Source organism: Candida oxycetoniae (genome assembly GCF_023343755.2).
Source record: "Candida oxycetoniae strain CBS 10844 chromosome Unknown scaffold5, whole genome shotgun sequence".
Lineage (NCBI taxonomy): Eukaryota > Fungi > Ascomycota > Pichiomycetes > Serinales > Debaryomycetaceae > Lodderomyces > Lodderomyces oxycetoniae.
The window spans coordinates 59,810-85,261 of NW_026055366.1; the positions used below are offsets into that span (position 1 = coordinate 59,810).

At 36.7% G+C, this 25,452-nt stretch overlaps 12 protein-coding genes across 12 annotated transcripts; 8 read left to right on the forward strand and 4 right to left on the reverse strand. All coding sequences in view use genetic code 12, as the record gives it.

Moving 5' to 3' along the window:
- Positions 1-14: 14 nt before the first annotated feature.
- KGF56_000769 (uncharacterized protein) lies at positions 15-1,136 on the reverse strand (the record flags this gene model as incomplete). The annotated part of the gene is made up of 1 exon (XM_049326713.1): positions 15-1,136. The coding sequence occupies one exon, from the start codon at positions 1,134-1,136 to the stop codon at positions 15-17; it is 1,122 nt and encodes a 373-aa protein (XP_049182034.1).
- A 678-nt stretch (positions 1,137-1,814) lies between these two features.
- KGF56_000770 (SDR family oxidoreductase) lies at positions 1,815-2,822 on the forward strand (the record flags this gene model as incomplete). The annotated part of the gene is made up of 1 exon (XM_049326714.1): positions 1,815-2,822. The coding sequence occupies one exon, from the start codon at positions 1,815-1,817 to the stop codon at positions 2,820-2,822; it is 1,008 nt and encodes a 335-aa protein (XP_049182035.1).
- Positions 2,823-2,995: 173 nt separating this feature from the next.
- On the reverse strand, positions 2,996-4,015 carry KGF56_000771 (SDR family oxidoreductase; the record flags this gene model as incomplete). Its single annotated transcript, XM_049326715.1, has 1 exon — positions 2,996-4,015. The coding sequence occupies one exon, from the start codon at positions 4,013-4,015 to the stop codon at positions 2,996-2,998; it is 1,020 nt and encodes a 339-aa protein (XP_049182036.1).
- A 1,289-nt stretch (positions 4,016-5,304) lies between these two features.
- Positions 5,305-5,979, forward strand: KGF56_000772 (uncharacterized protein; the record flags this gene model as incomplete). Its single annotated transcript, XM_049326716.1, has 1 exon — positions 5,305-5,979. The coding sequence occupies one exon, from the start codon at positions 5,305-5,307 to the stop codon at positions 5,977-5,979; it is 675 nt and encodes a 224-aa protein (XP_049182037.1).
- A 297-nt stretch (positions 5,980-6,276) lies between these two features.
- On the forward strand, positions 6,277-6,831 carry KGF56_000773 (ethanol metabolism protein; the record flags this gene model as incomplete). Its single annotated transcript, XM_049326717.1, has 1 exon — positions 6,277-6,831. One exon carries the CDS (start codon positions 6,277-6,279, stop codon positions 6,829-6,831), a length of 555 nt encoding a protein of 184 aa, XP_049182038.1.
- Positions 6,832-7,558: 727 nt separating this feature from the next.
- RTS1 (protein phosphatase 2A regulatory subunit) lies at positions 7,559-10,297 on the forward strand (the record flags this gene model as incomplete). The annotated part of the gene is made up of 1 exon (XM_049326718.1): positions 7,559-10,297. One exon carries the CDS (start codon positions 7,559-7,561, stop codon positions 10,295-10,297), a length of 2,739 nt encoding a protein of 912 aa, XP_049182039.1.
- A 1,441-nt stretch (positions 10,298-11,738) lies between these two features.
- Positions 11,739-13,567, forward strand: IMH3 (IMP dehydrogenase; the record flags this gene model as incomplete). Its single annotated transcript, XM_049326719.1, has 2 exons — positions 11,739-12,189; positions 12,453-13,567. The coding sequence occupies 2 exons, from the start codon at positions 11,739-11,741 to the stop codon at positions 13,565-13,567; spliced, it is 1,566 nt and encodes a 521-aa protein (XP_049182040.1).
- A 625-nt stretch (positions 13,568-14,192) lies between these two features.
- SCP1 (Scp1p) lies at positions 14,193-14,489 on the forward strand (the record flags this gene model as incomplete). Its single annotated transcript, XM_049326720.1, has 1 exon — positions 14,193-14,489. The coding sequence occupies one exon, from the start codon at positions 14,193-14,195 to the stop codon at positions 14,487-14,489; it is 297 nt and encodes a 98-aa protein (XP_049182041.1).
- A 504-nt stretch (positions 14,490-14,993) lies between these two features.
- Positions 14,994-15,944, forward strand: MAK16 (ribosome biosynthesis protein; the record flags this gene model as incomplete). Its single annotated transcript, XM_049326721.1, has 1 exon — positions 14,994-15,944. The coding sequence occupies one exon, from the start codon at positions 14,994-14,996 to the stop codon at positions 15,942-15,944; it is 951 nt and encodes a 316-aa protein (XP_049182042.1).
- Positions 15,945-16,165: 221 nt separating this feature from the next.
- KGF56_000778 (RTA1 domain-containing protein) lies at positions 16,166-17,521 on the reverse strand (the record flags this gene model as incomplete). The annotated part of the gene is made up of 1 exon (XM_049326722.1): positions 16,166-17,521. One exon carries the CDS (start codon positions 17,519-17,521, stop codon positions 16,166-16,168), a length of 1,356 nt encoding a protein of 451 aa, XP_049182043.1.
- Positions 17,522-19,176: 1,655 nt separating this feature from the next.
- On the forward strand, positions 19,177-20,871 carry KGF56_000779 (uncharacterized protein; the record flags this gene model as incomplete). Its single annotated transcript, XM_049326723.1, has 1 exon — positions 19,177-20,871. One exon carries the CDS (start codon positions 19,177-19,179, stop codon positions 20,869-20,871), a length of 1,695 nt encoding a protein of 564 aa, XP_049182044.1.
- Positions 20,872-21,591: 720 nt separating this feature from the next.
- Positions 21,592-23,550, reverse strand: EFH1 (KilA-N domain-containing transcriptional regulator EFH1; the record flags this gene model as incomplete). Its single annotated transcript, XM_049326725.1, has 1 exon — positions 21,592-23,550. One exon carries the CDS (start codon positions 23,548-23,550, stop codon positions 21,592-21,594), a length of 1,959 nt encoding a protein of 652 aa, XP_049182045.1.
- Positions 23,551-25,452: the final 1,902 nt, after the last annotated feature.

Below are 25,452 nucleotides of genomic sequence, written 5' to 3' on the forward strand. Positions count from 1 at the left end.
AAAAAAGCGGATGTTTAATAAGTATATTCTTGAAGGACCTGTTTCAAAATGTCTGGGTACCACCGTGATGCAACGTCTTGGTGTGACTTTATTCTATTCCTAAACACGGCGTGACCAACTGGCTCTTTATTTATATTAGGCTTGAACTGAAATCCCACATCGACAGCCCAATCCTTAATCTTTTTATCTCTTATTTCCTTCAACTTGATAATCTCTTGAGGAATGTTTTCAACAGCAGTTTTTGTGCAATCTAAATCAATTGTTTGGAAAAATGGAACTGATATTCTTGTACCACTACCAGGTTCTGGGATCAAGACTCGATGGATTGTAGCTTTACACACGCCCTGTGTGATTGCTTCCATTGTTTGGCCATTGTTGACTACTAAATGATTAGGAATGTTTGGAACTGTTATCCATTTACCTTGAAAGTTTTGCACCTGAAGCGAGTTTTGATGCTCGGTTGCTTGAAAAATATATGTGATTAAATCTGAATCACGATGGGGTCCAACTCCTTGGTTTGTTGATGGTGAATCATCCAATGCGACTGACTCAGCATTTGTCAAGGCCAGACTATCAGGATAAGCAATCAATTTCATCTTACACTGTTGATTTGGTTTGAAATAACCATCCAATACCGTCTTTTCCAATCCAATTGATTCAAGAACCAAAGTTCTAAACACTCTACTTAGATTTGTCATTTTGGCAATATAATCCTCGACATTTTTGCGGAAATTTGGTATTTTTTCTTCATCTGGCCAAAGGTTTGGTCCTTCGATATTCTTATATATCGGCTCGCCTTCTTTTGGTGGTGGTAACTCTGTACCCAAGTCAATTTGTTCGCGCCAATCAGTATGCGAAGCAGTAATTTCATTCGCCAATCTGGTATAACCCAAAAAATGAGGAGATTTGATCATTTCAATTTCCAACTTCACCTCATCAGGTAAGGCAAAAAACCGTTCAGATTGATACTTGATATTAGCAAAATCTTCTTTACTTGGTCCAACAGATTCATAATTTTTCAAAAGTAGAAAACCTACATTTATCATAGCATCTCTTAACTGCTGTAAAAACAACGGTTTTGTCGTCAGATTAAAGGCATCTTCAAGGTCAAGAATAGGTATATTTTGAAACGACATGATATGAACTGTAAAAAAAAAAAGGGGGCAAGAGGAAAGAAAAAGGGGGCAAGAGGAAAGAAAAGAGACAAGAGGAAAGAAAAGAGACAAGAGGGTTTTGAGAAATACTTTATCCACAATTTAAAATAGTGGTGATATCGCTTCAGCCACAATTTATATGCTGTTGTATGGAAAAATAAAAAGAAAAGTTTGGTGATGTGGGTTTAATAATTAAATATTTTTCCCTTTATAGTGGATGCGGGTTTATAATTAATATTTTTCTCTTTATCGTGATGTGGTATCAAGTGGTGCACCAACAATCTCGCTCTGCTCGATAGTGTATATAATTAATATTTTTCTCTTTATCAATTGTTTTCACCAATGATCTTTCAAGATAAACGCGCGCGGGTACGGTTTATTTTGGGAAAGATTCGGGTGTGTGGGGTGTAGGACAGAGCGCGAGAAATAGGAAGGAAGAGTGATGTCGAAAAAAGAGTCGGTGGTGCAAAGAGCAAAAGGTCAGGGTGATTGATATATATAAATGGAGTTTTTCTCCTAGTCTAAAAGAGGATGTTGTTGGGTTTGTTGTTGTATCTTTCTAATTAGACTCTAGGTTTGTTGTTGTATCTTTATAATTAGGCTCTAGGTTTGTTATATCTTTACAATTAGACTCTAGGTTTTGCTGTGTTTAAGTTGAGAATGGTTAAAACTATCTTTGTTTCAGGAGCTACCGGGTTTATAGCTCAGCATATAGTCCAACAACTACTTCAATTGGGCTATATTGTTATTGGATCGGTTAGATCGAAAGGTAAAGGAGAAGATTTGCAAAAATTGATTAATTCACCAAACTTTAGCTATGTTGTAATTCCAAATTTAGTAGTAGCTGGTGCGTTTGACGAGGCCTTGAAGGCTCATCCTGAAATCAAAGTGTTTATTCACACAGCGTCGCCAGTCGACTTTGAAGCAACTGATTTCAAAAATGAGGTTTTGGATCCAGCAATTGAAGGTACTAAAAACGTCTTATCGGCAATCAAGACATTTGGTACAAATATTGAAACTTTGGTTTATACATCCTCAGTTATAGCAATTATCGACATTTTGGTAAAGCTTCCACGTCCTATCCAGTATAATGAAGACTCATGGAACCCAATCACCTATGAAGAAAGTTTCAAAGATCCTTACACAGCCTATGGTGGTTCTAAAACATTTGCTGAGCGTGCCGTTTGGGACTTTGTTAAAAATGAAAAGCCGAAATTTACAGTTACCACAATTCATCCAACATATGTCTTGGGCCCTCAAGCTTACGAGGTCAAAAACAAGACACAATTGAACTTTTCGGCTGATATTTCTGGTAAATTATTGAATTTGAAGCCACTGGATGAAATTCCCGAATTTTTCGGTGATTACATCGATGTTAGAGATACGGCAAAAGCACACATTTTTGCATTTGAACACCCTGAAAAGCTGAATGGTGAAAGATTCTTGTTGCGGGACTGTTATTTTACTAATGATTCATTAGTTGAGCTTATTCGTAAGAATTTCCCTCAGTTGCAATTACCAAAAGGTGATTTGGAGAAAAGTGCTCAATTGATTGAGGAAAAAGCTTTGAGACTTGATCCATCGAAAACGAATAGTATTTTGCAATTCAAATATATTCCTTTAGAGCAATCGATAATCGATTCAGTACAACAAATACTAGAATGCTGAATGAGCAAAAAATGAAGATTTTTCATCATAGTTGCTAAAACTCTATATGCTGAGAGAGAGAGAGAGAGATAACGCCATAGATTTTGGAAAAAAAAAAGAGGTGTTTAATACAATAGTAATTTTATGCAATAGTGGAGCTTTCTAAACTTGATTTTAATAGTCCAAGTTAGCTTCTAATCATTCAAAATCTGTGCCACAGTATCATCAACACTTTGCTCTAAATCAATAAACTTGAATCCCAAAATCTTTTTCGTTTTTTCGTTGTTAATGATGCTTTCGGTTGAATCCCAATTTATCTTTTTTGATTCATCCAATGTTGGCAATTCCAACTGTTTAAAGTCTTTTTTAAGAATGTTTAGTATTTTATCTGTAGTAAATGGACCTTCTGATAATATCAATCTTTGATCAACAGCTTCTTCTTTTTCAAAAGCAACAATTTCCGCTTTTGCAACATCTCTCACATCAATGAAATAACCAGCAAATTGTTGTGGTTGATCTTTGTCCTTACCTGCTTTCAAAATGGAATTGATGATTTCATTTGATGTATTCAATTTGGACTTATCCTTGACTTCAAAAGCCTGAGGTCCAAACACATACACGGGATTAATTATCGAGACTTGCCATTGAGGCTTGTTTTGCTCAATGAAATCCCAAACAGTTTTCTCAGCAAATTTTTTGGAGCCGATATACCCAGCCATTGGATCCTTCAAAGCTTGTTCATGAGTAATTGGATTCCATGAAGTTTCATCAACTGTTTTACCAGGGGTGACAAGCTCGCCGAATCCTGAAACAGTAGCATAAGATGAAGTAACAACAACTTTTTTGACTGATGATCCGTATTCCTTGATAGCATTAAGAGCATTTGTCGTTCCTTCCACAGCTGGATCGATTAAATCCTTCTTGATGTCTTTGACGTCAAAATGAAAAGGAGAAGCAGTGTGTAAGAAAACAGTGACTTGGGGGTGCTTTTTTAATGCCTCGTCAAAAGCACCTTTAGCCGCAATATCTTCAACAACCTCAAAAGTAAAATTATCAGCGCTCAAACCAGCATTCTTGATGGATGAAGTCAATTCTTCACCTTTTTTTGCAGACCGAACTGAACCAACAACTTTGTGATTATTCTCAAGTAGTAATTTCACTATATGCTGAGCAATAAAACCGGTGGCTCCGGAAACAAAAACCGTGGTAGACATATTATTATTAAAAAAAAAAAAACTCGTTTGAAGAAACAAATAGTAAGATTTCCTTTAAGCAAATATCAATTGCCTTGAGCAAAATAGATTGTATTTATACATTTTGAGCTCAGTAGATCTTATATTGGAAACTCTGTTAAAAGTCAAAGCCTCCCTCCTTTTATAGCAAACATAACATACTTTTATTGCCATAACATCCGTTATAAACGGTGAAATCTTTGTTCTTTTTTTTTTTTTCTTTTTTATATACCGAGTCTAATTCGGTGTTACTGTGTTTGGCAAGTCTTGAGGTTTCTTTTTTTCCGAATTATGTTATAATTCTTAACTGTAAAAACGTCAAGTAAAGTAAGTCCCCCCCCCCAAAAAATAAAAAAATTAGGGAGTGGGGGCGGGGGCGGGGCACGACTTTACTTATTAAATGTGGCGGATTGAAACAAAACTGTAGCCGTGTATAGTTCATTTTTCTTTCTTGTTTATAACCTTTAATAATTGACAGTGAACTCAGTGATTTTTCCACATCGACACTATTGAGCAGAGCGAGTTAGTGGAGCAACACTTTGTAGCTGCCACCGACACTATTGAGCAACACTTTGTAGCTGCCACCGACACTATCGAGCAACATTTTGTAAAGTGGTAAAAGTAATGCTTAGTTATAAGGTGCACGATTATCTTTGAAAAATAAAACCGACCGAAATTTAGTTAAAATAAATGCATCAAGATAGTACAGTTTGACTTCTTATCGTGAGAGTACAAAGCTGAATACGAAAGTGGTAGGGTAATCACTGTGTAAATGCAAAGCAGCACTTGAATTTTTAACCTGAAAACTAATTGTCTATTTTTATCTACGCTTCACTCTAAGTTGTTCTTTTTTCGCGTGGTAAAAAGTTTTGACCATTCCCGAGTTTAGGAATTGATTTCCATGCATCCAATGTATACTTTATAACTCCCGGTAGCGTGTGGATTTGCTCTGATTCGATGAACAGCACATTTTTGTCGTTGTTCACGTGACCTTAGGACCAAATACACAAAACTTTAAAAATAAATTTTAATTTTTCTTTTTTTTTTTCTTTTTCTCCATACCGAAATTTTTCACTTTTGATTTGACTCATGTAGTTTATTTAAACCTTCTTTTCCCGTTCCTTTTTTTTTTCTCTCACTCTCTCTCTTCCATTCTCTTTCATTCTCTTTCTTTTTATGATTTTTATGCTTTTTACAAGGTTGATCCATATATGCCTACCATCTTTCACCAATACAATGCTTTACTTAAGCGCTATCCTTTTCGGACAAATATGATATCTACTGGGTTATTTTTTGCATTTGGAGACCTTATTGCTCAAACGCTATTTCCACATAAGATAATTGAAGTTGAAACGGCCGAAAATGGAGACAAGATAGAGAAGGAAGCTTATACTGGATACGTGCCTTCGCGGACTTTCCGTGCCTTAATATATGGATCTATTTTCTTTGCACCCATTAGTGTTATGTGGCATGGAAAAACACTACCAAAAATTAAAAACCCATTTATTCATTTAAAACAAAGGACGAACATGGAGCAGTTTTCGAAACTGAAAAAAAGACTACATTTTTATGATACCGTGTTTAGGTTGGGTATAGATCAACTATTGTTTCCTGCTTTCATTTGGATACCTTTATATAACACAGTGATGGTTTTGCTAGCGCAGCATGATGACCCTTTTGCTGTTGTTAAGAATAAATTGGAAAATAACTGGTGGAATGTTCTTAAAGCAAATTGGACAGTATGGCCCGGTTTCCAGTTGTTTAATTTGTACTTTATACCTGTTCATTTACGCATTGTTTGTGCAAATATTTGGGCCACAGGATGGAACGCTTTTCTCAGCTTTGTTCATAACACTAAGGGGCATGGAAAAGGAAGCGGAAGAAGGTTTGAGGAAATGGTGGATATCGAAGATGAAGATCAAGAGATTACTATGATCTATGATTGATTGAAACAAAGAACGAAAACCCACTATTTGATATCTTCTGATAGCAGAACAGTTTCTTAGAATCTGAGCTGTCTTTAATAAACAATAAACGATTGAACGTTACCCCAATCAAGGACTTTACTACTTAAATAGTCAATGAACAAGTTTTAATTCTACGCAAGTACAAGTAACCATAGATAATATTTCAGGTAGCGCACTATCTTCAAGTAAACTTTTTATCGGTGCAATTTGATGACCCGTACTAATTCTTTCAGCAATCAACCACCCAACTAACTTTCACACTACTACTACTCAAAGATGAGGAGGTTTTTCCATAAGTACAACCAGCTACTACTCAAGAAGCCCTTGGTCACAAATATGGTCAGTACCGGTTTTTTACTTGGTGCCGGAGATTTTCTCGCACAAAACTTATTTCCTACTTATTCAGAGCAACCATACGATTATATGCGAACTCTACGAGCTGTCTTTTATGGTGGTATTATATTTGCTCCATTGGGTGACAAATGGTATAAAATATTGAATACTAAAATAGTATGGGCAGGCAAGAATGAGAGAACAATGTCAACGGTTTTAAGAGTATTAGTTGATCAGTTATTTTTTGCACCATTCATTGGCATCCCACTTTACTATGTATCAATGACAATATTGGAGAATAAACAGCCCTACGTTGAGAATATTTTAGAAAAGTTTCATACAAGTTACTGGCCTACTTTGAGAGGCAACTGGCTTGTTTGGCCAATTTTCCAATGGTTTAATTTCTACTTGTTACCAGTGCAGTATAGGTTGTTGGCTGTTAATTTGATAAGCATTGGATGGAACACATATTTGAGTTACATGTTGCATAGTAAATAGAAAAATGGCTACATTGCTGTGGGTGGATTCCATTAGCTAGCTCCAATGGAGTTGTAATAGCATTACTTTTATAGAAGAAAAGTCGTTTTCATTATCAGGTCTACTTTGACTTTATCGAGAACAAGACAAAGTTTTACTCATTGATGCATTTGAGAGTATCTCGCTCTGCTCGATAGTGTCGATAGTGTTGGTGGCAGCTGGTCAGTGTGGCTAGTCAGTGCTCCACTCTCTCGCTCTCTCGGTAGTGTCAGTGTCAATCAGTGCTGCTCCACTATCTCACTCTGCTCGGCAGTGTCAGTCAGAGCTGCTCCACTATCTCGCTTCGCTCGATAGTCAGTGAGGTTAGTCAGTGCTGCTCCACTCTCTCGCTCTGCTCGAATATCAGTGTCAGTCAGTGCTGCTCGATAGTGAACCTATTCCTCTTGTAAATGAAGTTTTCGTTTTTTTCGCACTCCAACGAAGGAATTTCAACAATAACACGAAATAACAATCAACAACGAAAAAACCATAGTGAAAGATAACCATTCTTTAGTATACGTTCCCCCCCCCCCCCACACACACTCTGCGACGCCACCAAAATAGAATCTAATCAATATTATTGCAATTTAAACAGTCTTTTTTGTTGCTTTGTGTGCTAGTATAGGATTTGCTTTGAAGCTTGAGCTTGCCGCGCCTGACCTTTCTTCTCCACCTCCTTTTTAAAAGAAACTAAATTATTCAGCTAAAGATGATGAAAGGGTTTAAGAACAGGTTGACTCGAAATAAGAGCCAGTCTTCTAATAAAAAGTCGGAGAAAAAGGAAAAAGATAGGGATAGAAGCGATAAACGTTCCACGTCTCCCGGATTTACGTCATCTTCATCATCGGCATCGTCACCTTCGTCTTCAGTAGGAGGAGGAACGCCTAGTTCCATAACACTGCAAAGTTCCAAGAACTTAACCACTAATACCTCAGCTTCGTTAAAGTCGAACTCCCCCAGCCCATCGCGCAGCCATGGCTCTAATAGTGCAGTATTCACGAAATTGGGCGGCGGCGGCAGCAGCGGCGGTGGTGGTGGTAATACAACCATGGCTTCTTCCTCGTCGTCCTCGTCAACACCTCCACATGGACTGCCAACACATGAATCCCCAAAAATCGTTGTTAATGACGAAAATTCAGGAAACATTTTTGGTTCCCCTTCCCAACAATCCTCCAACAGCTCGGGTGTTTTGCCTAGTCAAGTATCATTGACATCAGGTCCCGTTTTTGCAGCTAATACTTCAGGCTTGAACTCAAATTTAGTGCCGGCTGTTATGCCATCCATTGTTACCCCACCGGCGTCTCAAAACTGCAGCAATGGTTTATCCTTTGTGACCCCTCAGACTCAGCCAATAACACCAACCCCTACATCTCCAATGACATCCGCCATTTCTTCGTCCTCGGTCTCAGCTTCAGGCTCAGCTTCAGGCTCGGGCTCAGGCTCAGGCTCAGGATCCTCGTCATCATCCACCCCCAATACTCATTTTGAAAACAAAGCACACCATAGTCAATATGGCGCAGTGCAATCACACTTCAATCAATTAAATCCAAACATCAATACACCAGGGAAAGAAGTGTTTGACATTGATATGATTGTTGCTCCAAAAAGACATTCTTCATCAAGGTTTGAGCCAACCAACTCTGATAAATACCAAGAGATTCATAAGTTACCCAACTTTGACGAAGTCTTGCCCGAGGATCAAATCCAATTGTTTATACAAAAGATTGACCAGTGCAATTTGATGTTTGATTTTAGTGATCCAACGTTTGATGTTCGAGGAAAGGAAATAAAGAGGATGACTTTGCAAGAGTTGATTGCTTTTATATCAAATAACCGCTTTTCGTATACGGATGAGATGTACAAGCATGTTGTAAGTATGTTCAAGAAAAATTTGTTTCGTCCCATTCCTCCACCCGTTAATCCAATAGGCGATGTTTATGATCCGGATGAAGATGAACCGGTAAGTGAACTAGCATGGCCCCACATGCAAGCCATTTATGAATTTTTCCTTAGGTTTATTGAACTGCCAGATTTCCAGCACCAAATTGCGAAACAGTACATTGATCACGATTTCATTTTGAGAATACTAGAACTTTTTGATAGCGAGGATCCTAGAGAAAGGGACTGCTTAAAGACAACCTTGCACAGAATATACGGTAAGTTTTTGAGTTTGAGAAGCTTTATCAGGAAATCGATAAATAACGTATTCTTGCAGTTTATTTACGAAACCGAAAGATTTAATGGAGTTGGCGAGTTATTGGAGATTTTGGGATCAATCATCAATGGATTTGCACTTCCATTGAAGGAGGAGCACAAAATTTTCTTGGTGAGAATCTTGATACCCTTACATAAAGTGAAATGTTTGTCGTTGTATCATCCCCAATTGGCATATTGTATTGTGCAATTTTTAGAGAAGGATCCTTCTTTAACGGAGGAGGTAATTATGGGATTGCTAAGGTATTGGCCAAAGATCAACAGTCCCAAAGAAGTGATGTTTTTAAACGAAATTGAAGATATATTTGAAGTTATGGAACCCAGCGAATTTGTCAAGATCCAAATACCGTTGTTTGCCCAGCTATCTAAATGCATAAGCTCGCCCCATTTTCAAGTTAGTGAGAAAGTATTATGTTACTGGTCAAACGAGTACTTTTTAACATTGATCACTGAAAATGCCGAAGTTGTATTACCAATTATATTTGCTTCATTATATGAACTAACGAATGCCACGCAGCCGGGAGTGGAAAATGGAATAATGCAACGCAAGTTGAGCAATTTCCCTGATGCAACAGTGGATGCCAATGGCAATTTGATAGATAGTGGGCTTGTGTTGCAGGATGCACAACGAGGAATAATATCTGGTGCAAATGATCCCTCACATCCACACAATAAAATCTTTGAGGTCCATGCTTCAGTCAATATAAGTAGTAATAATAATGCTAATGACAATAACGCTTTAGAAAACACAAATAATCACGAAGGTACTGATGAATCACTGGGTTCAGAAAATCACCATCATCATTTCCAACATTCACACACTGATATCAATGGTAATGGGTTAACAGACGAAGAGTACTACGACCTGTTTAGTTCAATGCATAATTCCGGGATGAATGCTGGTAATAATAATAAGAACAATAGTAGTGAGTTGGTGGATGAATTTGGACAAGCATTTGATGAAGAATCAAGCGTGTTACAACATAATTCAGCGACATCCAATTGGAATAGAAGCATACATTCATTGGTTTATGGTGCACTTAAAGTGTTTATGGACCACAACCCCATTTTATATGACCATTGCACAATCCTTTATCATCAGTCATTAAGCGAACAAAGAGAGCGTGAAGTTGCAAGAAAGGAAGGGTGGAAAAGGATTGAAAATTACGTTAACCAAATCAAATCCAACCAACAACAACAACAACAACAACAGGCTGCTGGTGACATTTTTTAGAAAAAAAAAAAGAGAAATTTTGTACATCTATTGAGAAATGAAATGGGCTGTACTTTATAATTAAGCAAATAAACTCTTATTTTCAAATATTGTTTTCTGTAGTGAACCCAACACTGACTGATCCTATCGAGCGAAGCGAGATACTGGAGCAGCACTGACTGACCCTATGAAGCAGAGCGAGATAGTGGAGCAGCACTGACTAGCGACACTGAAACTGCCTAGCAGAGCGAGATAGTGGAGCAACACTGACTAGCAATACTCAGCTCTTCCCATAAGAGAATATATATATCACGTGTACTTCACGTGATATGATAATTAGATTGGAGAAAAGATCTAAAGCGAGAAACTAAAAAAAAAAGGAGAGAAGAGAAAAAAACTCCGATAGCATTAACAGTATTTCTTTTTCCACCTCTTCTTTGATATACCTCTTTGCCAAACGTCTGAAAGTCACACTGTTTTATTCACTATCGAGCAGAGCGAGACAGTGGGGTGTAGAGTAGAGTACACCATCGAGTTAAACGAGATAGTGGGGTGTACAGTAGAGTATACCATTGAGCAAAACGAGATAGTGGAGTGTAGAGTAGAGTAGTGTAGTGTAGTGTAGTGTAGTGTAGTGTAGAGTAAAAAACACTATCTCGCTATTAGGCAAATTTAGAGCAAGATCAAATAAGGCAGATTTGGAGCAAGATCAAATAAGGCAGATTTAGAGCAAGATCAAATAAGGCAGATTTAGAGCAAGATTAGATAAGGCAGATTTAGAGCAAGATCAAATAAGGCAGATTCTTCTTTTTATATTGGAGAAACCTGGCGTAAATAAAGAAGCCGGAGTTCGCATTTTCCACTATAGTCCTAATTACCGAAAAAAGAAGAATAGGAGATAGTGTAGAGTAGAGTAGAGTAAAAACTATATCTCGCTCTCCTCGATAGTGTAGTGTAGTGTAAAAAACACCATCTCGCTCTCCTCGATAGTGTAGTGTAGTGTAAAAAACACCATCTCACTCTACTCGATAGTGTAGTGTAAAAAACACCATCTCACTCTACTCGATAGTGTAGTGTAGTGTAGTGTAGAGTAGAATAGAATAGAGTATTACACTATCTCGCTCTGCTCGATAGTGTCGTTGCTCGATAGTGTCGTTTCTCAATAGTGTTGTAGTCAAGGTTTGCTTTTAGTTACATTGATGAGCATTGAGTATATACTATAAACATAGGGAAAGCGCTACCTCATCTCCTCTTTTTTTCTGTTGTGCTAACGTTTTTATGTCAAACTATCCTTAGTATGATAAAATTTTTTTTTTCAGATTTTTCACCTTCTTCCTTTCTTCTTTTGGCAAAGTCTGCCCTTGTTAAATCCCTGTTAGATTTTGCACTTTGGAGTTTAGTCGTTACAGATTTTCACTAGGAGTTTAGTCGTCACAGTTTTTGTAGTCTACTTTCTTAAGCGATGCCACTCGATCCTACCAAAGCAACTTCTTATTTAGAAGATTACGAAAAGAAAGATGGTCTTAGCATCAAAGAATTGATTGACTCTACTAATTTTGGTGGTTTGACTTATAATGATATCTTGATCTTGCCTGGTTTTATATCCTTCCCAAGTTCGCAAGTCAATTTGGAAAGTAAGCTCACAAAGAAAATTACTCTTAACTCGCCATTTGTTTCTTCGCCTATGGATACCGTTACCGAGGAGACAATGGCTATCCACATGGCCTTATTGGGGGGTATTGGTATCATTCATCACAATTGTACAGCTGAGGAGCAAGCAGAGATGGTTAAAAAGGTTAAGAAGTACGAAAACGGGTTTATCAATGACCCAGTTGTCATTGCACCAAATGTCACTGTTGGCCAAGTGAAAGAGATGAAGAAGAATCTAGGTTTTACAACATTCCCTGTAACTGGTATGTGTTCAATATTTTGGTGTTGATTTTTATTTTTTTATTTTTATTTTTATTTTTGCCAATGTTATCATGATGATCATCTTTTATTAAATTTTATAACTTTCGTTCTACCGAGTTACATCAAACGATGTTGGGGAAAAACTTTATCACCTGAAATGAAACCCAAACGGCAAAAACAAAAAAAAAAACAAAAAAAAAAGAAGAAAACTGAATATTTAAAAGGTCCAAACGCATTAATACTAACCTGATATACTTTTTTTTAGAAAATGGAGTTGTTGGGGGAAAGTTGTTGGGTATTGTTACTTCTCGTGATATCCAGTTCCATGAGGATAATAATGAGACAGTTTCAGAAGTTATGACAAAAGATTTAATTACTGGTAAACAGGGAATTACATTAACAGAAGGTAATGAAATCTTGAGAAAGTCTAAGAAGGGGAAATTACCTATTGTTGACTCTCACGGAAACTTGGTATCGTTGATCTCTTTGACTGATTTACAGAAAAATCAAGAATATCCAATTGCATCTAAGTCCTTTGATTCGAAACAATTATTGTGTGGTGCAGCAATTGGTACAATGGAAGCTGACAGGAAGAGGTTAGAAAAATTAGTCGAGGTTGGTTTAGATGTAGTTGTTATTGACTCATCGAATGGTTCATCGATATTTCAAATTGAGATGCTTAAATGGATTAAATCAACATACCCTAATTTGGAGGTCATTGCAGGTAATGTGGTCACTAGGGAACAAGCAGCTTGTTTGATTGAAGCTGGTGCAGATGCCTTGAGAATCGGTATGGGCTCTGGTTCAATTTGTACTACTCAGGAAGTTATGGCTTGTGGTAGACCCCAAGGTACTGCTGTTTATGGTGTGACCGAATTTGCTAATAAATTTGGTGTGCCTTGTATTGCCGATGGTGGTATTGGTAGTATTGGTCACATCTCCAAAGCTTTGGCTTTGGGTGCCTCGTGTGTCATGATGGGTGGTTTGTTGGCTGGTACTGCTGAGACTCCCGGTGACTATTTTTATAGAGATGGCAAAAGATTAAAGAGTTATAGAGGTATGGGCTCGGTGGCAGCCATGCAACAAACAAGCATAAACGCAAATGCTTCTACATCAAGGTATTTCTCAGAGTCAGACAAGATGTTTGTGGCTCAAGGTGTCAGTGGGTCTGTTGTAGACAAGGGATCAATCACCAAGTTTGTCCCATATTTGTACAATGGTTTGCAACATTCTTTACAAGATATCGGTATAAAATCTATTAAAGAGTTGAGGGAAAAAGTTGATAGCGGAGACGTTAGATTTGAGTTCAGAACAGCTTCTGCTCAATTGGAGGGTGGTATAAACGGATTGTACTCATACGAAAAACAATTGCATAATTAAATTTGAAAAAAGAAGAAGAGAGTATGCAAAGTGAACAAACATAAATTATATGAAATAAACCGCTATCTGTAACTGAAAGCTTTAATGTAGCGAATTTCTACTCTAAGCACGCTATTATCGGTAACCAAAGTGCGACTTTTCAGTTTCGACCAGTAGTCGACCTATTTGTTGAGGATTCTTTTGCATCTATCCATTGAAAGTTGTGAAATTGTGTTTTTCGTAATTTTTTTTCCCCCCTTTTTTCATCACTTTGAACATTTTGGAAATTTTATATAAGTTATTTGTATCAAATTTTGTAGTAACTTGTCTTGGAACGATACCTATTTCTCTCTTGGATAAATAGGGGCAGCGCTTGTGCGTTTACTACATTCAAAGTATATATTCACCTCAATTTTGTTTAGACACGATGGGAAAGAGTTTAGACGATGATCTCAATGAAAGCCGTTTAACGCGGTATAACAAGATTGAGCCAGAGATCAAGCACTATCTTTTTACAATACTTTCACCACACTATCAGTCCCTTTTCGCAAAATATTCCACTCCAAGTCAACCGTATGACTCTTTAAGCTTGATGCATTTACTACACGATGGAGAGGTTCTTTGCCGACTAGGACAATTGGTTGAAATGCCCAATAAGAATCCAACCTTGAATTTTAAATCCTCATCGATGGCATTCATTCAAATGGAAAACATATCATGGTTTTTGAAACTATGTGAGATAATCAATTTGCCTCAAGACGAGATCTTTCAAACTGTAGACTTGTTTGAAAGTAAAGATCCTTATCAAGTTTGTATCACATTAATGTCGTTCTCACGAATCGTACATGAAATGAATCCTCAAACATTCACAATGGTTATTGGGCCAAAAAGAGTCAGAAAAAAACCCGTTATACCAAATAAACCTCGAGCTTTAAGAAGTTAAGAGCAAAAGTCCCCTGTTCATCCCTCCGCCGTCTCTCGATGTGTGCTTTTTGATTCAAGCAACAGTTGGCGGTTGACTTGATATAACTAAATAAAGATCAACATTCACTTCTTGTACAATAAAACACTCTTTATCATGATAACATCATCTCATCTCATCTCATCTCATCTCATCTCATCGCAGCGCTACCGTCTCTTCTCAAAAAAAAAAATTAAAAAAAAAAATCATAAATGTTTGAATTTATCAACCTTACCAAAGACTACGTTAGGTGATAAAAGAGTTGAACAGTTACCGCTTCTGGTGCATACGGGCTTGTCTTTATTTTTTTTTCTTTTTCGGAGGCTATTATTTGAATATATCAACAACTCTGTTCTACTACTAATTACAGTTTCACTGTTACTTACAGTTTTATTTACTTATTTATTAAATTTTTTTGCATATTACTTTGGCCATTCTTTAAATCAATACTAAGGACACAATTTTATAATTTATTAGCTTATAGTCATGTCGGATGAAGTTATTTGGCAGGTTATAAATCAACAATTTTGCGCATTCAAGTTAAAGACAGACAAGCAGAATTTTTGCCGGAATGAGTATAATGTGAGTGGGTTGTGTACTAGACAATCATGTCCACTTGCGAATGCAAGATATGCCACAGTTAAAAACATTGGTGGTAAGTTGTACCTATATATGAAGACAGCAGAAAGAGCTCATATGCCAAATAGGTGGTGGGAAAGAATCAAGCTTTCTAGGAACTACAATAAAGCATTAAAGCAGATTGATCACCATTTACAATATTGGCAAAAATTTTTACAGCACAAATGTAAGCAAAGGTTAACGAGATTGACTCAAGTGGCGATAACGGAGAGAAGATTGGCATTGAATGAAGAGGAAAGACATTTGGTAGGAATCAAGCCGAAGTTGAAGAGAAGAGAAGAGAATAGAGAAAGGAAAGCACTTGCTGCTGCAAAGATTGAAAAAGCCATTGAGAAGGAATTGTTGGAAAGATTAAAGAGCGGCGCATATGGTGACAAACCGTTGAATGTCGATGAAAATATATGGAAGAAAGTTATGAGTAAAGTGGAAGAGGAAGGAGAGGAGGAAAAGGAGTTTGATGAGGACGAAGAGTTTGATATAGAATTGGAAAGCGGAGATGAAGAAGATGATGAAAGCGAAATGGGAGAAGTTGAATATGTGGAAGATTCAGGAGAAGACGAATTTGTCGATATGGAAGATTTAGAGCAATGGTTGGGTGATTCATCGGCCAGCGAAAGCGAAGAAGAAAGTGAAGATGATGAAGAAGAAAGCGAAGACGAGGATGCAAATGAAGCAGGCGCATCTAAAAAGAGAAAAGCAGATGGTCCAATATCGAAGAACAAAAAGAAGAGAAAACCAAGAGTGGAAATCGAGTATGAGCAAGAAGAAGAGCCAACGCAAGCAAAAATTGCCGTATAAATTATCCTAAAATAAAATAAAATAAAATTATTTCAAAACCCGTCTAACACCTACTTTATTGACAACCTTCTCTCTCGGGAAAGAAGATTTTTATCAACAACAACAACAACAATAATAATAGTAATAAAAAACATATAATGGTCCTGACAAAAAATTTGACGTTTTCTTTCTCTTTGTTTTATCCTTTTTCTATTCTATTTTTTTTTTTTTTGCTATAGTTTCTAATCTTTTTCATCATTGACATCTGATGTCTTCTCTAGAGCACCCGCAATAGTATCTCCATCTATATCTGCATCAACATTCTCCTCCCTATCCTCGTCTAAATTTCTCTTTATATGTGCTAATTTGACATTGTTCTCTACTCCAAATACCCATACCGGATGGAAGGGCACATAAACCAAACCACAAATGGCGATCATTGCAGCGTCTAAAACCAAAACGTAAGCTTCATGTGAATACAAAAATCCGCCAAAACCTTCAGCCAACTCAACAACTCGGTAAATACAACGAACGTAAACAACAATAACAGCACATGACATTGCCAATGGCATCCAGTCAAACAAAGTTTTTCTTCTTAGAGCTGCAAATTTCTGGTTATAAAATTTTTCCAAATGTGTATGTCTATATTCACGGATTGATTTGCTATTGAATAATAAGCGAAAGAAATTTGCTAAACTTCTCCTTCTGAATGGACTATCCACCATTTGTTCATTAGCATCGTGTGTCTTTTTGAAATAAATTCTGTTTAGAAACTCAATCCAAAATAACAAAAAAATGGTCATTGAGAACAATTGCATGGCAATACCGGCAATCATAGTGTTGGTACCTGGTTTAGCATTAGTGTGTTGACTCGCAGCCACAGATGCGGCACCGCCACCACCAGCTTGAATAATCAAAGAAAGAACATCAGTAGCAATGAAAAAGTAGGAATACCACATTGGTCTCAAAACCGAGAATTGACGTCCATGTATCACCACCAACTGACCAAATAGGAAATATATACCTGCCATTATAAACGCTGGCGCAATAGTTAAACAAACTATTTGCATGAGATAAAAACTGTCTACATTGGTATTGTCATGGGCCTTGACTCGTCCTATAAACCCAATCATCTCCAATGCAAATCCACATACAAAAGTAACATTGAACCACCAGTATCTCGATTTTATCACCATCAATAGTACATATAGCAAAATCAAGGCATAAACAACGAGATATATGATGTTTCCTGCTAAATTCGGATTATAGTCATAAAGGTTTTCTTCATCGCTCAAGTTCTTCAAGTTCAAAGTGGCATTAAAGATGACCTGAGTTGCTTGTGCTTGCACCACTGGTGCTGTTGCAGTGGCCAAGACCTCTTGGGCGGAAATAACGGTCAATGATGCCATAGCACCTCGAAAAACTTGCGAAAGTGACACAAGGTTAACATAATTTGTTTCTGTAGCCGCTCGTGAAATTGCAGATAACACAATCTCGTGTAATTCTGACACATGAGTCGTAGCAATGCTCGTTAACGTGGTTTTTGTCGGTATAGTTGACGGCGCCCATGTCGATAATTGACCAATTGTAAAGTCCATATTAACCTAAACTCAAATAAACCGGAAAAACAAAAAACCGGAAAAAAAACAAGTAAACCGGAAAAATAGAATGCAAAGAAAGAACGAAGATGATGAAATGAAACCTAAGGGCAGTGATGACAAGATAAAAGCAAAGTTGGATTTCAGTTGCTGTTTCTTAAAATCGTATAACAACAAAATGCTTGAATCTATTCTATGAATCTGAAAAGAAAAGATAGTCACTTTATATAAAACACATCAAGCAGAAAGTTTTGATGTGAACAAAAAAGAAAAAAAAAAGAAAACAAAATTTTTAGATCTTCTTCGGTTAAAGGGTTGGACATAATGCATGAGAATCAAATTATATCTCCGAAAAACACCCAAGAAAAAAATGCAAACCATAAATGCGGGTTTGGGCTATGTAGCAATGTTAGTGAAACTAGCGACACTATCGAGCAAAGCGAGATAGTGGAGCAACACCAACACCAACACTATCGAGCGAAGCGAGATAGTGGTGCAACACCAACACCAACACTATTGAGCGAAGCGAGATAGTGGTGCAACACTGTTAAGCAATACTACCCGCGACACTATCTCGCTTCGCTCGATAGTGGTGCAACACCAACACCAACACTATCGAGCGAAGCGAGATAGTGGTGCAACACTGTTAAGCAATACTAACAAATTACTTTAGAAGTAGCTAGTTGGGCTTTACAAGTGGAGCTAGTTTTAGACAATTTTAGAGTGAATAAGATACTGGAAGTTTAAACGGGGCTAATCATCAAAGATGGGCCCGTTTTTTAGAAAGTTTTAAATAATTGAAATTAGGAATTTTCCGCGTGTGCTTCTAATAGCAGTGGATTGTAAAAAAAAGAAAAGGATAAAAGTTATTCTCTGATGTTCTACCTATGGTTACTCATCAATTGCTATTAGTCGTTGTTGGAGATAGATTCAGGGACCAGTTATAGCCCTGTATCACTGTACTGATGCAGCAAAACGGGGCTATTTTAACAATATAAATACTTGCACAAAATTCATAAAACGGATATAAATACCAAATTGCTAAATAAAGATTAATATGAAATTGCTGCAAAAAAAAAAAGAAGAAAAAAACAGAAAAAAAAGCCTGTCATAATAATCTGATATACTTTTCTGAGTAGTAATAGTAGATACTTTAAAGAGAAGTGGTCTGACAAGTACAACTTACTACACTGTGTTTGTCACAACTTACTACACTGTGTTTGTCACAACTTACTACACTGTGTTTGTCACAACTTACTACACTGTGTTTGTCACAACTTACTACACTGTGTTTGTCACAACTTACTACACTGTGTTTGTCACAACTTACTACACTGTGTCTGGCACGACTTTCTACACTGTGTTTGGAATTGGGGTTGGGTTGACACTAGTGGATGATTCGGTAACATTAAACACTGTATAATTAAGAATGTTTCATTTCTTTTTTTTTCGCAGCCAAATTTGATCTAGTTTTTTTTTTGTTTTATTTTTTGCCTCTCTCTCCATTTTCATCAAGACCCCTTGATTTTTTGTAATTACACCTACTCTTACTCTCTCCGTCTCTCACATTGTGCTTGAAATACGCCCCTTTTTCGCTAGAATCGCTATATTTTTTTTTTCCCATTTTACTAACCAATAGTCCCCTAGTTTGCTAAATGGACAGCTCTAATGAATCGATTTTTTCAGAGTATAGGAATTCAAGAAATGCGTCACTTACTGCGATACTGCTGCTGTCGGACCAGAATATATCCGATTCCCTGTTAATGACCCAACTACCATTCTTCCCAACAAATCAAGAAGATCCTTTGTTACTGTTCACTTGTGAGGAACTCATTTCCGATAAGTTTCCAACCACAAAATTCCCCTTTGATGGGTTTATAAATTTTCATTCATTAAAAATATGCAGCTCAAATGCGAAACAGATGTCCAAATATTTACAATTGGCAATGGGGTTCAAAGAAGTTGCTTATAAAGGATTGGAGAACAATTCAAGGCTAGTTGCATCCCATGTGGTACAGAATGGATCAATCTTTTTAGAGATTGTTAATACTTTAGAAACGATAAAGAATGATAATGTACTTAAATTCCCTTATTTCAAAGATGATTTATTGCGGTTTGAAAAGTTTGATTTGAGAATGAAAACTTATGTCGAAGAGTTTAAGATAACCACCGAAGATCTTGTATTTGATTATGTCAACAATAGAATTGAGAATTTATGCACCAATCCAATTCTGTCTATTCATTTTGGTCGTAATATGTATAACACAATTATCAAAAGCGAAAAGTATCGAGAACTTGCTAAATATTTAAGTGAACTTGTTACCAAAACCATCAATGATTCCGAAATAATATACAACGATATTATGGAATGCACTTTGATACAAAAATTTTTGAAAAAACACGCAGAGGGAGTAATGGATATCGTTGTTAACGTCAAGGGTCTCGATGTAATCTTTGCCAAAGCGGTGGATGCAGGAGCAGGCATAATAAGGTTACCGAAAGTTCTTGTTGATAAGCATGGTGCTGTGAAACTAGCAACAATCACTGTTCCCAATACCGATATTCAACACACATTGATTGAGAATATAAACTATACAGGACCTTTCCTACCTGGTTATTCAGACTCAATATGGAAACATTCTTTTGATTACGAACAACAATTGAGCCTGCTACCGCCCATCAACTTAACTGTAATAGACCATTGTGTCGAAAATTATTCTTGGAACCAAATGCTTTTACAAGCAAAAGTTTACGCTGAGATGTTTGGTTTCCACAAGTTTTGGTCAGCAGATGAAGAAGATGTTTCCACTGGTTACACAGCACTTCGATCTATCGTCATGAGCTCCAGCAACGGACAAATTAAGGTCCCTATTAATGAGCCGGTGGAATCCAAATTTAAAGGGCAGATTGAGGAATTTAATGACTTTTACGGGGGACCTGGTATTCAGCATATCGCATTTAGAACAAATGATATAATCAAAACTGTCAAAGCAATGATCCAAAGAGGAATAGAATTCAACCATGCCAGTGATAAGTATTATAACAATCTAGAATTGAGATTGAAGAAAGACGACGTGGTTCTTTTTGAGGACTTTGATGAAGTAAGACGTCACAATATTTTGGTTGACTATGATCCTCAAACCAGAAATAAAAAAACAAAAAGATGTCATTACATATTGCAAATTTTCTCACAACCTTTACATGATCGTCCGACGCTATTTATTGAAATAATACAACGGCATCACCATAACGGGTTTGGAAAGGGGACTTTTAAGGGGTTGTTTGAGACAATTGAGGAGCAACAAAAGTTACGGGGTAATTTTGTAGAAGTAAATAGAGTTAGACCATAGCTGAAAAATGTTTTTGTCTTTCTTTCACTAATAAAGAGCGCTTGGTACTCTTTTTATACACTTTTGCCCAATTTTATCAACTGTATGATCAATGGCATCTTGTAACCATTATCATATCTAGGTAAAGAAATCAAACTCGTGTGTCTCTCTATATAATGTTATTTCATGTAACTTTGAGAGTATTATTACATACTGAAACACATGATCTTCATATATACTAACTTGTTGTCATGATTGTACAAGACAAAGATTAGGATCAAAGAAATAACCTATTGAATCTCTTTGTATAGTATTTCTTGCACTTTACAATAAATGCAACTTTGAAATACTTAGAGATCGTTTACAATATTAAAGACATGGAGATTAAAACAACCACCTAAATAGACAAAATTTGCAACTTTAGTGGAAAAAATGTCAGTATTTTTTTCTTATGATTAGCCGCTCTCTTCAAGACAAATTTCTTTTCCTATCATGTTAGGAAGGGAAAGGGGGGGAAAAGGGGGAGGAAGATACCCGTGGAAAGCATCAGGTGGACATTAGCAAACGGAAATTAGCAAACGGAAATCAGCGGCAAGAGGACTGATGACAAGAGCGCAAGAAGACGAAGAGGACAGGTAGCAGAATCATTATTTCAGTTTTGTATTTTTACAAATGCAACGATATAAATACATAGCTCTTGTTTCCATTCCCACTCCCTCCCTCCCTCCCTCCCTCACTCACTCACTTTGACTTTTTGTACTGGTTTGAGACACTAAGTGGAGACTTTTCTTGAGATTCGTCAAAAATTTTATCTTCCTTTATGTTGGTAGTTTTCAATGTGCGGTCAAAATAATCATTTCTATACTTTGACTCCAGTGATCCTATAGATGTAGAATACCCATTAGACAGACATTCTTCTTCGTCCTTTTCAAAATTTTGACTAGCCTCATCCAATAATTTGAATCTCTCACTTCCTTCGGTTGCAGCGTTCTTATGAAGTTCCCCTTCCTCCAAATCATCTTCACTTTTCAATTTGTGCCCCTTCGTTAAGAAATACTCCTTTATATTCTTTACGAATAATGGATACAAAATGCCATCTACTCCTTCGTTTCGTGCAATTTCATAAGCTCTATCAAATGGTATCCATACACCTTTCAAATTCATTGATCCTACTTTAACAACATTTTTAATCTTTTCTGTTTTCAAAATACCGTCTCGTTTTCCCCTTGTCATTCCTACAACATTCAACAATTTGGTACAGTTGATGTAATCAGTATCTTCTCTTCTTGATACAAGAATGTTTTTGGCTCTTACTTGATAGCAGTTGGTGTTCTCATCATCCCATCGTGTAGTGGCAACTTTGGGTCGAACAACATTTTCAGGATACTCAGCTTGTGGTATACTGCTGCTAATTGAAATTGCCCTAGAGCCCTGATCTCTAGCAGAAAAAGTCGAAGAGTTTCGCGACTTATTCGAAAAAGTTGAAGATATCAGTGGATTGAGTAATGGCAAGTGGATTTGAGTTTGTTTGTCAAGTTCAGTTGTAGACTGAACTTGTACTTGCCTTTGGGTTGAATTACTTGGATGTGCCACAAAAGTGGGATTTGTTGGCACAGAAGAAGAGTAAGCCATTGTGTATTGCGGGAGTGAAGACTGTGAGTATAACATTGTGCCGGGGCTTCCAAATGCTTGAACCAACATTTGTTGTTGTTGTTGTTGCTGTTGCTGTTGCTGGTGGTGGTGGTCTGGTGTTGCATGTTCGCCAATTTCTAAATGCGACTTCTCACTTTGAAGTATGGGCTGCTGCGTCTGTGAAATCAAGTTTTGATTCCCAAGCTTTGCTGAATACATATGCTGCTGTAGTTGCAGGGGTCGTTGTTGTTGTTGTTGTTGTTGATGATGTACATTAATATAGTTTCCTACATGGCTACCGAAATATTCTTGTTGTTGTTGCTGTGGCTGCTGCTGCTGCTGCTGTGGTTGTTGTTGTGGTTGTTGTTGTTGTTGTTGAGATGGAGGTGGGATTGTTGGGAACGCAGAATGGGTTGGATCTCCCGTTGGTGAATATTGTGCATGTGGTTGATGGTGTTGTTGTTGTTGTTGTTGCTGTTGTTGTTGCAGCTGCTGTTCTTCTTGGATTTGCTTTGCACGAAGAAGTTGTATTTCGGCAGCAGAGTTTCCCAGAACCAGGTAGGAAGGACTCAAAATAGTGCTCCCAGTATTGGCAAACTCAGATACGTTTCCAGCATTGCCATTTGCTGTTGCATTAGACGATGCATTTAAAAAATCTGTATTCTGGTTAGTTGTAGGATATCCTGGTTGTAATGCGTAATAATTTGAATAATCAAGAAGAACATTTTTGGATGATCTTAATGACAAGGGTTGTTGTCCCGAAGCAGAAGGGTACTGCTGATATGCCAATGGTGTATCCAAAGGAGCCGAGTGCATCTGAATGCCATTGTATTTGTTAGCTTGAGTTAGTGGGTCAGATTGCTGCAGATGTTGTTGCTGCTGCTGTGGTCGCTTTTCTTGTTCTTGTTGTTCCATCTGCTGCTGCTGCTGCTGCTGCTGCTTGTCTTGTGTCTGAGCAAGTAAAATCAGTCTCGAGGAAGAAGTCATTTGTTCGGCACCTGATGTGACACCAGAAAGTTCTCGGCTATAGAAATTTGTGTTTGTAGGGGTCGTCACAACTTTGTTCATTGATCACGTTTCATGAATACCTGTGTTATTTTAGATATATGAAAGCAATTAACTTTGATGGTCAAAAAGGAATATATGTTGCAATTGGATGATAACCAAACTCAATTAGATGCTATTGGAAAAAGGAATGTACAAATAGTGAAGACGACCAGGGAAAAGAAAAAAAAAAGGAAGCTGGAGTTGGGACTTCTTTTTAAAAGGAAACAGTAGTTTTAGCCACTTAAGACAGATTCCAATATAAGCTAAAAATGAGGAATCTTGAAAAATTTCAAAAACACAAATCTTAATTCTTAATTCTTGATTGTTTTTTGTTTTTTGTTTTTCCTTCTTCAACTTGAATGCAAGTTAACAAGAATTTTCTCTAGATTCAACTGTTTCCAAGCGGATACTAGCCTCTGTCAAAAAGGTAAAAAAAAAACAACCAAAGATCCTTTTTCCTGAGATGAATTTCTTGAAACGACAAAGAAAATTTTTCTATGCCCTAATTAGGGGTAAATAAACTTTGGAGGAAATTTGTTGAGCTTAAATAAAACAATGATGAAAAGTACGTGTATATCTTGTTAGCAACTTGCTTCAATCATCAGATGTTTGTTATTTTAAATCCAAAAAACCTTCTTTTGAATGATATTGAAAAAGAAGGAAAGGGGCTAGACACGATTTTATTATTGGAATGGCAAAACTTTTTTTAAATTACGGTGATGGTAGTGGGAGAAGGAGGGGCAAAATGCTTCGTAATTAGCCTTAACAACAACATTTCTTTTGATCAGATTTGTTAAGGAAGCTGTAAATCTTTCTCTGTAAGCTGGTTGATCTAATTTTTTTTCTTTTTTGGTTCCCAATACAAAATAATAAAATGCTTAATTATGAAATGGGAAATAATAACCCCAATTTTTTTTCACTTTTCAGTAAAGGGAAAAGAAAAGAAGGAAAAATGGGGTTGGTAAAAAAGCCATAAAAATCCTCATTTCAATGGGATAAGGACGTTTGGATTTGGATTGGATGATTCATGCAGGCAAGATAGTCCAGCTTTGGGACATAAAAGACCATCTCTCTCTCTCTCTCTTAGTCTCTCTCTCCTTTTTCCGATTGTAAAAAAGGTCTAATATCCTCATTCAAAGTCCGTGTCATCAACTATTTCCATAATCAAAATCAAGATCAAAAAAAAAAAAAAAAAAAAAAAAAAATTATCTTTCAAGATGATTATTATAATTGAATGATGGGTATTTAGATTCAAACAAAATGATAAACAAACACGATTCGACTCTTTTCGCTTTCTTTTTCTCTTCTTTTTCTTCTCTTTTCATTTGTTCTCAGACAGAATCTAGAATTTTTTGGCTTCTAAACGATCCTTTAGTGTCGAACGACTTCTTATCCCAAAAAGAAAAGAGAAAAAAAATGAAATCCAATAAGGTCTTCCCCTCTTGCTTTTGTTTCTTTCAACCTGAGTTTTCCCTCTTCTAAACTCCATCTTCAATCTTATCGCCTTGCTCTTTTTTCTTTTTCGCCTTTTCTCAGGTTGATACCATCTTTATTATTTTCATTCCAAAACTAGAATGATTTAATGTGGCCGCACGCGCTATATGTGTACTTTTGCTTTTATCCTTTCTGGTCACACGCGGTAAGTTCATGTCTGTTTAAAACTCACTTAATAAAGCCTTTCCTCTATTGGAACAACAACCATAATAAATAAATAAAAAACATAACCAAATTTTTTATCAAAAAACATCAAATACAAAAAAAAAAAAAAAAAAAGCACACAGTAAAACTTGCTTATAATAATGAAGATACAAGCTAGTCCAACAAGTTCTTCTCAACTAATTGGTCAAATTGTCTTATTTTCAAAAGCCCTCAATAATAATAAGCACAGCCCTTTTTTAACTTTTTCTTTTTTATCTCTCATAT